The sequence below is a fragment of the Saccopteryx leptura genome, chromosome 10 (genome assembly GCF_036850995.1).
Source record: "Saccopteryx leptura isolate mSacLep1 chromosome 10, mSacLep1_pri_phased_curated, whole genome shotgun sequence".
NCBI classification, from domain to species: Eukaryota; Metazoa; Chordata; class Mammalia; order Chiroptera; family Emballonuridae; genus Saccopteryx; species Saccopteryx leptura.
In genome coordinates this window covers 4,957,329-4,967,017 of record NC_089512.1, presented here as the reverse complement: position 1 = coordinate 4,967,017, position 9,689 = coordinate 4,957,329, and the positions used below count along the sequence as shown (strand labels likewise).

The following is a 9,689-nucleotide window of genomic DNA, read 5'->3' as shown; positions in this document are numbered from 1 at the left end:
GTAGAGCGTCGGCCTGGCATCCAGAAGTCCCGGGTTCGATTCCCGGCCAGGGCACATAGGAGAAGCGCCCATTTGCTTCTCCACCCTCCCCCTCTCCTTCCTCTCTGTCTCTCTCTTCCCCTCCCGCAGCCAAGGCTCCATTGGAGCAAAGATGGCCTGGGCGCTGGGGATGGCTCTGTGGCCTCTGCCTCAGGCACTAGAATGGCTCTGATTGCAACAGAGCAATGCCCCAGATGGGCAGAGCATCACCCCCTGGTGGGCATGCCGGGTGGATCCCAGTCAGGCGCATGTGGGAATTTGTCTGACTGCCTCCCCGTTTCCAGCTTCAGAAAAATACAAAAAACAAACAAAAAAACATCGTGCCTGACCAGGCAGTGGCGCAGTGGATAGAGCATCGGACTGGAATGCCGAGGACCCAGGTTCGAGACCCCAAGATCGCCAGCTTGAGCGCCGGCTCATCTGGTTTGAGCTTGGACCCAAGGTCTCTGGTTCCAGTAAGGGGTTACTCGGTCTGCTGAAGGCCCGCGGTCAAGGCACATATGAGAAAGCAATCAATGATGGTCTACTTTGTGTTTTTTACAGCAACTAAAATAAAATGAGACCAACTACAGCAAGGCAGTCTCAGCTGATCATCCAGGACTGAGAGAAGAAATCATAGGAGGTATTATATTGTTTTAATGCCAATGGCTTTCATCTTCCAACTTTAATTTCTCCCTGGGAAGGTGTCCAAAGGAAATGGGTTCATCTATTGGGGGCATTTCAGTGTTGCTCAGCACTGAGCACCTGTGAGCTCAGTCTGGGCAGAACACAGGGAGTGAATTCTATCAGCATCTTCTGATCATACAGGATGTTCAAGGCTTCTCTCTGAACCAGACCCTCTGGCCCCAGGGACCGACGGCAGGAGCAGGTCTGAGGGGGAGGCCCCACCAGCTCAGGAGTAGGAGGGAAGCTGTGTGGCTTCCTCCCAAGGAGCCTACGCTGCCCTCTGCTGCCCTCTGCGAACGGCAGGCTCAGCTGTTGGGCCTGACAGACCAGGGAATGCCAGACCAGAATCCTTAACCCTGCGCATCCCCACCGAGACGTCAGAGTTGTCTGTGCCCCCAGCTGCACCCCACCCACCTCCCCGTCCCCTCTGCCTCTCACAAGAGAGCTCCAGCTGGTGAAACGAGAAGACCCAGCATTCCTGACACAGGGACCTGGCAGGACTGGTGCTGTGAGGGGTCACACAGCCTGGCTGTCACTCAGACCAAGGGCACAGCCATTCCCGTGTCCGCAGGCAGTACAGTACCAGGTCTCCCCTCTCCTCAGGGCATCTGTCCCCTCCAGCTCCCTGACCTGGAGGCCTGGCTGTCATTTCAGTCCAGCCCCAAAGCCTGCCCTTACACACACGTGGACCGTGGGCTCCTTAGCTGAGGGGTCGGTAGCTTCTGACCCCGTCCAGCCCAGAGTGGAGGGCAGGGAACTGGCCTAACAAGGTCAGAGAGGACATTCAGGAGCCAGTAGCCAAGAGCCAGCTGCAAGCTCCAACCTCCAGTTCCCAGAAAAGGACAAGAGCCTCAGGACAGCAGAGGAGCGGGACAGACAGACTGTTGAGTTCTGACCCTCCCCAGGCCTTTTCAAATCCACAGACCCACTGTCCCTCCCTCCCCGCAGTCTCCTCTCCCCACGGACCCCCACCCTCCCCGCCGCTCCCCTCCCTCCCTCCCTGCCTCCCCCTACAGTCCCCTCCCTCCCTTCCCGCCCAAGAAGCTACAGGAGACGAGGCCCAAAAGAAGAGACTTTTACTACAAAGAGGGCCGCATGGCCTGGGACGGACTTAAATAAAGGGGAGAGAAGTCAGGAGCCCACGGCCGTGGGCCTGGGGGCCCTCCGGAGGGGGATGATGCAGACAGAGTTGCGAGCCTCCTTGATCCGCCACCACCGGCCCAGCCTGCAGGGGTGAGGAAGAGGCTAAGGCTGGGCGCAGCCCCCCAGCCCACCCCCACCCCCACCCAGCTGCCAGTCAGTGCCACCGTCTCCTCCCCTCCCCCTCCAGGGCTACCTCATACCTGTGCTCCTGCCCTACACCAGCCACCAGGAAGTCCCCAGCGCTGGAGAACTTGAGACTGTTGATGAAGCCCACCTGAGGACAGGGAGGGAGGGCGCCACAGGCCTGAGAACAGGTGTGCCCCCCCGCCCCACCCACCCACCCCCGCCCCCCCGCCTGAGCATCAAAGTCAAGGGCTGGGCCTCAGACCTGGCTCCAGTCCCGCTCTGCATCTTGTCACCCCCTGCAGGGCCTCAGCCTCCGCACGGTGGCACAGGGAGGCGCAGCGCCAGCCTCCGCACGGTGGCACAGGGAGGTGCAGCGCCAGCCTCACAGTAGTTTGTGAGAATTAAGGAAGCAATGCGTGCCAAGTTGGTCAGGGCCTGGCTCCTGGCTGTGGGGTCTCAGAGACCCCACGCCCATCCCCGCTGACCCGCGCTCTGCACTGTCACTACATGTCTCTGACAGACCTGCCACTCTTCCCGAGGTCCCCTGGGTCGGCATGTCCCACCCAGGCAGAACCTCAGGCCCAGCCCTCCACGCCCACGCCCAGGCCGCCCCCACCTCCTACCCCAGCACCCACGCAGGGAGAAGGAGGGAGGGAGGGTCCCAGCCGGGTCCCAGCTGGCCCCGTGCTAGCAGCTAAACTAGAAAGAGAAGCCACATGGCCCTGCTCGGAGGAGGAACCTTCTGATAGGAAAAAGCAGTCAGGGGACGTGGGAAGTGTGGCAGACAGGCCGGGCGGTCAAGCCCCACTCACCAGGGGGATGTCACACAGAGGGTCCAGCCGCCGGAAGCCCTCCCCACACTGCCAGAGCCGCACGCAGGAGCTGTGGGAGCCTGCGGGGACGGGAGGCCATGAGCGCCCTGCACCAGCCCACCCTGGGGCCCTCTTCTCTGCTGCCCAGTGCACTCACCGGTGGCCACGAGGTCCGTGTTGAGCAGGGCTGCCACAGACGACACCCAGAGGGGCTGCTCCAGGCCTGGCTCCCCCTGCAGCCCATGGGCCTCACGCTGCAGCGCAAGCGGCCGCTTCTTGGAGAGGCCCCACAAGGCCACCGAGCTGGGGACAGGGAGCAGAGTCAGCGAAGGGGCCAGAAGCAGGCCACACGTGGAAAGGGATCAATGTACTCCAGCCACAGGACGCAGACAAGGTCGCCGGGGCCCCTGTCCTCAGTGTCCTCAGCTATGCAAAGTGGTTACAACGGCTCCCAAGCATGGGGGACTAGAAGAGGGAGTCCAGGAGCAGTGGCAGGGATGAGACACACTCTTACCCGTCGTCCGCGCCTGACACCATGTGCTCCTCATTGATGAGCTGGACACTATCGATGGAGCCCCTGAGAAAGGAGCAGTGAGGGGCGTGGCCCCGCCGGCCCCGCCCACAGAGCCCCGCCCATGCCGCTGCCTTACTGGTGGCCATAGAAGACCAGCTGGGACTCTTCTGGGATCTTCCACACCCGCAGGGTCCCGTCCCGGCCCCCCGCTGTCACACAGCACTCCCTGCTCAGGGCATCCAGTGCAGCCACCGCATCCTGGTGCCCGAAGCTGGAGGGAAAACAGAGGACGGGGTCACCCGTGAACGTGCACACGCGCTCCCGCGCACCTTCCCAGCGCTTCCGCGCTGTGTGCACTCACAGCGTCTCCACATAGGAGTTCTCCGCCACGTTCCACACCTTCACAGAGCGATCATGGGACGTGCTGTAGAGCTGGTGGGTACCCCTGCGGAATGCCAGCCCCTAGGGGTGCACAGAGAGAGGGCAAAGGGGCCTGGACTACAGCAGGTGACAGAGAGGCCAGGCCCAGAGAGGGACTTCCTGAAAAGTCAAATGGCACAGGGAGCCAGCATCGCGGGGCACTGTGGGCACATCAGCAGAGTCCTGTCTGGAGCCAGGGGCCTGTTGCCCTGCCGCCCCCGCCCCGGAACAGCTGCAGACTTCTCAGGGCCTCCCGCTCCCTGGCGAGCTCGACTCAGTCCCCCAGCTCTCTCTTTGCCCCATTCGTGACTCTGACAATGCCGCTCGCTATGCCAGAGTGCAGGTTCCCTGAGGACGGGAAGCCTCTGGCTCATTCACCTCACGCCCCAGGGTCCAGCACCGAGCCTGGACCACTCAGGCGCCCGACAAGTGTCCGCCCCAGGAGGCCCAGCCCCTCACCGACACAGCGTCCCGGTGCCCTGTGAAGGTGTGCAGGTGCTTGCAGCTCTGGGCCTCCCAGACGAGAATGAGCTTGCTGCGGTCGCCCGACGCCTGGGGGGAGAAGGACAATGGCCACAGGCACCCACTGTGTGCCGACTCCCACCAGCCCCAGGGTCCACCCTGCCTCACGAGGTATTTGCCGTCGGAGGAGATGGTCATGCAGAGGACGTGGCTGCTGTGGCCAGGGGGCTGCCCCTCAGCTCCCTTCTTGGCCCGTGGGATCACGTGAAGCTTCCGTCCACTCTCCACACTCCCTGACAATGGAGGGAAGAAAGAGGCTACTGGGAGAGGGGACAGAACTGGCCGACAGGCCCCTCAACGGCAGCATGGAGCCACGGGAGAAGTCCTGTCCTCAGCTCAGACCGGGCTCAGCCACTGTGAGCCCCTGGACAGGTCACCTCGGTTTCCTCATCTGTCAAGTGGAAACAGTAACACTAAAGGGCAGCCACGAAGCCCGGAGAAGGGAGAGGAAAGAGCTGCGGGACTGATGGTTCAAGTCCGTCCTGTTACGGTTGTGGGTGGAGGAGGCTGGAAGACCAGGAAGTCGTCCCAGGACGGTGCAGAGCCTCAAGGGTCCTCTGGTCTGGCTGCTCACCAGCAGCACGGATTCCCACGAAACCGTCATCCCACCACGGCTCGCTCGTGTCCAGTGACAGTGACAGGGAGCTCACAAGCCCCACTCCTGGGCAGAAGCTGCCGCTGTCACCCAGAAGCACTTCTTCGGGAGCAAACCTGACTCTAGAAGCTTCCTCACTGGGCCTTAGTTTGCCCTGCTTTCTCCTTCCTCCCAGACCAGCCCTCCCAGGTGAGCCCCGGGGGCTGCACCCTGACTCGGGCCCTTACTCACACTTAATAATGGTGCAGTCTTTGGCGGCAGAAAAGATGGCTAAGTCGTCGGGGGTGATAACCAAACACGTGATGGAGAGCTGGTGGCCCCGTAAGACTCGAATGTCGGCTGGGGACGGAGCCTGGATCTGGGTGGGCAGGGCTGGGTCACTGCCACTGGGGGCAGGACGCCCCTGCACGCATGCAGGCACGCTCTCACACACACACGCACGCACGCTCACACCATCCTTTTCTGCCTCCCTGCCCAGACGGAAACCGGACCTGACCCTGTCTGTCCTAGTATCCGCCATGCTCCCAAGAAAAGACCCTGTAGCCTCAATCCCCAGTTGGGCCATCTGCCCATCATCCCAGGTGGGAATACCCATTCCCTCAAATTTTACTCCAAAGCACCCCGCCTACTCACCTCCTTTGCCACCGACTTCTGCAGCCTGCCCCTCTGCTCGAGCTGGAGGGAGAGGACCGGGGTGAGGGCCCAGGAACCAGACCAGCTCCCCCCCGCCCCCCCCACATTTTTCCACCACACGCACCACGTCATCCTTCAGGCGCCCCGCCACCTGGTCCTCCTCAAACTCGCGGGCTTCAGCCTTCTCCTCCTCTGTGAAGGGCAGAGCAGACCAAGTAAACCCAGCCCAGACCTCACCACCTCAGTCCTGGGCCCCAAACACAGGCTGTGTCCACGGGCACAGGGGAGGGAGAGGCAGGACTTCCCTCCCGCCCACCCTCTGCCTTTACTTATCAGATCCGTCTAAAGCCCCCTGGAGGTCCGGCCACCCTCCCACAGGGCAGCCAGCGCCAACAGCCCCAACAGGGGACAGGGAGCGGAGTCAGTCACCCGTCCAGTGGCAGGGGCAGCGGCAGGCGTGGCCCAGGCTCTGCCCCTCCCCTCCCCGCTCACAGGCTCACCTTGCTGCCTGAGCTGCTCCAGGTAGAGCTTGGCCAAGCGCAGCTTCTTCTCCTGTGCGGTCTCCTCCAGCTCCTCCTGCTCCTGCTCCTCTGTCCTCCTGGGAGCCACGCTGTGGGGAGCAGGGGGCTGGGTCCGAGGGGGCTCACCCCACTCCTCCAGTTCGGACACTAGGACCGTGCCTCCTGGCCACTTCCCCGCCAGTCCCTGCCCCCACCCCCCGCCCGCTCTCATGCCCAAAGCTTACAGGAGCAGAAAACTGAAGAGGTGATTTACCAAAGGGACCACCCAGTGCCTGACGGAAGCGTGAAAACAGACCCAAACCCAGAGAGATCACTGTGAAACCGCTCAACTCTGGAGGGAAAGAAGGGTCTACAGCAGCGGTTCTCAACCTGTGGGTCGCGACCCCAGCGGGGTCGCCTAAAGCCATCGGAAAATACATAATGCATATCAGGTATTTACATTCCAAATCATAACTGTAGCAAAATTACAGTTATGAAGTAGCCACCAAAATTATTTTTTGGTTTGGGGTCACCACAACATGAGGAACTGTATTGTGGGGTCACGGCATTAGAAAGGTTGAGAACCACTGGTCTACAGGCTCCTGAGAAAAATCAGGTCTTAAGAGGTCAGGAATCAACATGGCTTCAGACATCTCAACAGCAACCCTGGCAGCAGGGAGACACATTCCACACACACAAAATCCTGAAGTGCTAACCCCCGGAATTCCACGCCACTTACACCATCAATGACAAGTGAAGGTACTGGCAAGTGTCCAAAGTGCCACAGAATTGGCCTTTCAAGGATGGAGGGTGTGCTCGCCAACAGGAGGGCAGAGGAAGGAGGTCAGAACGAGAAACAGAAGACCCAACACAGAGAGCAGGGACAGCAGCTCCCAGAACCACCGCCACCCCCAAACGGGGGGAGCAGCCAATGCAAGGGCCTGAGAGGCAGACCCGCTGGGCCTGTCACCACCTCACTGGCACGGCACCGTCCTCTACCCTGAGGACGGGATAGCAGGGAAGCTTCACCGGCCTGGGCTGGACCTAGTGCTGGTGCAGTGCCCGCTTTTCCTCTACGCCCCAGTCCCAGGGCCCGCTGAGATGCTCACTTCACTCAAGACAAGTCTCCTAAACGCAGGGCAGCCCGTCCCCCGATCACACATTTTCAGATCTCTAGCCCCTGCCAGGCGCCCCAGCTGGTGTCCGGGACTCAGCCACAACCTTGCCCGTGACTTTCCCAGAAAGATCTTGGAAACTCTCAAGGCCACACCATGCTCCAGAGACCAGTTAGTATCTTACACAGCCAAGACCAGAACTTCTATTCAGTTGACCCAAGTTAATCAATCTATTCGTTAGGGGTTCACATATGGCAGTCAGAACTCTTAAGAAAATGAAAGGAAGTTAGTCATGCGCCGTATAATTCCTCCCATGTAATATCTGGGAGAAGGCAAAACTCTAGGAATAGTGGCAATGAGAGGGGAAAAGAACCGATGACAAAGGAGCAGGGGCAATTCTGGAGGGTGACGAAACTCTTCTCTACCTTCACTGTGGTGTGTATCTGTCAAAACCCACAGGACTGTACACTAAAAAGGTGAATGTTCCTATATGTAAATTATACCTGAATGAGAAAATGAAAAAAGGAAAAAGAGAAGGAAGAAGGGAAGGAGGGAAGGAAGAAGGGAGGGAGGGAGGGAAGAAGGAAGGAAACCAAAGAAATGACTAACTCAGGTGAAGAACAGCATTTGGCACTTCTAAGTTTCTGCAAATGGTCTACTTCTTCATCTCAGTGGTGGGTGCACCAAGGTTCATCATATCCTCATCCCTCTCTATAGGACAAATGCATGTCACTAACTCTTCTGTATCTGACATGTTTTACAACACATTTTTGAAGTATTTAAAAGTGCTTAGCAGAGGGCTTGGCACCCACAGTAACCTTAGAACTAAGAAAAGTAGTTTAAGTCTTTCTGTGAGCAGATTAAGGCCAACACATACTCAATTTTCAAAGCAAAATTTCCAAAAGCCAACTCTTAAAACAGGCACCAGGACTGCCTGTTATAACTTCCAATCCGCAGGGCCAGGCCTGACACTTTGCTAGCTCCCTTTGAGACACTGCCACATGCTCCACCCTGTCACATGCAGAACGAGGGAGGTATTCAAAGCCCCCCCGCAAGCTGGAATCATCCACCACCTGGTCTTCCATCCTCCCCACCTCCCATCCTGGCACACTTACACCCCAGACTTCTCCCAGATCCCTGAATGCCTTCCCTAGGTTTCCATGAGGGACTCCTCCTCATCTCTCCAGGCCTTAGTCAAATGTCCCCTCCCCTATTCCCACAACACACAGCCCAGTACAACATATTCCATCTTCACCTGCCTGCTCATCTCTGTACTCTCAAAAGTGAAGCTAGTGCCTGGCCTCTTTTGAGAGTCAGGAGGGAGACCAATAATTGTGAAATTGTAGGAAAAAAGAATGAAAAACTAGCCAGCCTTTCTTGTGTCCCTGTCCCCTTCCACATCAGTCCAGCCTGTGCTCAGGGAGGGAGGGAGGGAGGGAAGAAGGAAGGAAACCAAAGAAATGACTAACTCAGGTGAGGAATAGCATTTGGCACTTCTAAGTGCCATGACATGAGCCAGGAAGGACTCATTGGTCTCCCATTGGGGCTGCAGGGGGGTCCTCTCCCCACATAGAGACCCTGCGAGGAAGGAGACAATATTTCTCAGGATCAGATACTGGAGGAAAGAGTCAAGATCTGAGAACCAAGGGCCCCTGAGAGTTCTGGGTTCTAGGCCCAGCTGTGCCCCAATCCACTGAGACTTCCATACACTATGGGCCAGTGTTCCCTTCCACTAAGTGGAAGGCAGAGCTCACCTCTCACTCTCGGAGTCGCTGGAGATCTCCTCATTCATTTTGCTGCCACCTTTGAACTTGCTCCTGTCCCCAGCAGAGTCGGCCTGGGAATTACATGATTCTTTCTTTGGTCAGGGGTCCCGACCACTCCGACACTGACCAAGGGCCCCTTGCGGTCTCTCGAGAGCCGTGGGACTGGGAAAGGTGGTGGCCTCTGGCTCAAGGGCAAGGCCTTCCATGATATGGCAGGTGGAGAGAGAGAGAGAGAGAGAGAGAGACGAAGGTGACTCCAGCTGGAGTCCCGGGAGAAGGGCCGGGGAGAGGGCCGAGGAAGGGATGGGAAGGGATGATGGTGGTTCCTGTAGCACGTGGATCGGAGGGCCGCAAAAGCGTCATGCTCACCTTACGCCGCCGCTTGCCCGCCCCGGCACCGGCACGGGACCCCGAGGCCGGCTTTGCCCGCTTTCGAACCACCGCTGTCGCTGACATGCTGCCCACCGTGTGAGGTGCAGCCGCGGCTGAAGGACTCACGTGGTAGCTGAAGGCAGGCGGGCCTGGCAACACTCCGCGCCCTGATAGGCCCCCACCTCCCCGCCTCCCATGGCCCCATTGGGTCCTTCGATAGGTTCTGTCACGCCCCCAAGCACCCATAGGGTAAACGACTGTGGCCACGCCTCCTAGGGCTCCCATAGGCTCCCGCTCCGGGCTCCAGTCGGCAGCATGCCTGTTCCCGACTCTTCCGGCCCAAAGCTATGGCGCATGCGTACTGCCCCTTAGCGGACGTATAAGAATGGGCGAACCCTGGAGCCTCTTCTGCGTTTTCGCCCCTTGAACACTGGGGGGCGCCAGAGAGCCGGGGTTTCGAGTCCCG

At 59.2% G+C, this 9,689-nt stretch overlaps 1 protein-coding gene across 1 annotated transcript; it reads right to left on the bottom strand.

Annotated features, from left to right (window-relative positions):
* Positions 1–1,764: 1,764 nt before the first annotated feature.
* RRP9 (ribosomal RNA processing 9, U3 small nucleolar RNA binding protein) lies at positions 1,765–9,358 on the bottom strand. The gene is made up of 15 exons (XM_066350645.1): positions 9,221–9,358; positions 8,840–8,922; positions 5,971–6,080; positions 5,595–5,662; positions 5,471–5,512; positions 5,069–5,195; positions 4,351–4,475; positions 4,180–4,272; positions 3,662–3,762; positions 3,437–3,571; positions 3,301–3,363; positions 2,944–3,089; positions 2,787–2,866; positions 2,049–2,122; positions 1,765–1,930 (listed from the first exon to the last, which is right to left on the bottom strand). Exons 1-15 carry the CDS (start codon positions 9,305–9,307, stop codon positions 1,837–1,839), a joined length of 1,428 nt encoding a protein of 475 aa, XP_066206742.1. The 5' UTR covers positions 9,308–9,358; the 3' UTR covers positions 1,765–1,836.
* Positions 9,359–9,689: the final 331 nt, after the last annotated feature.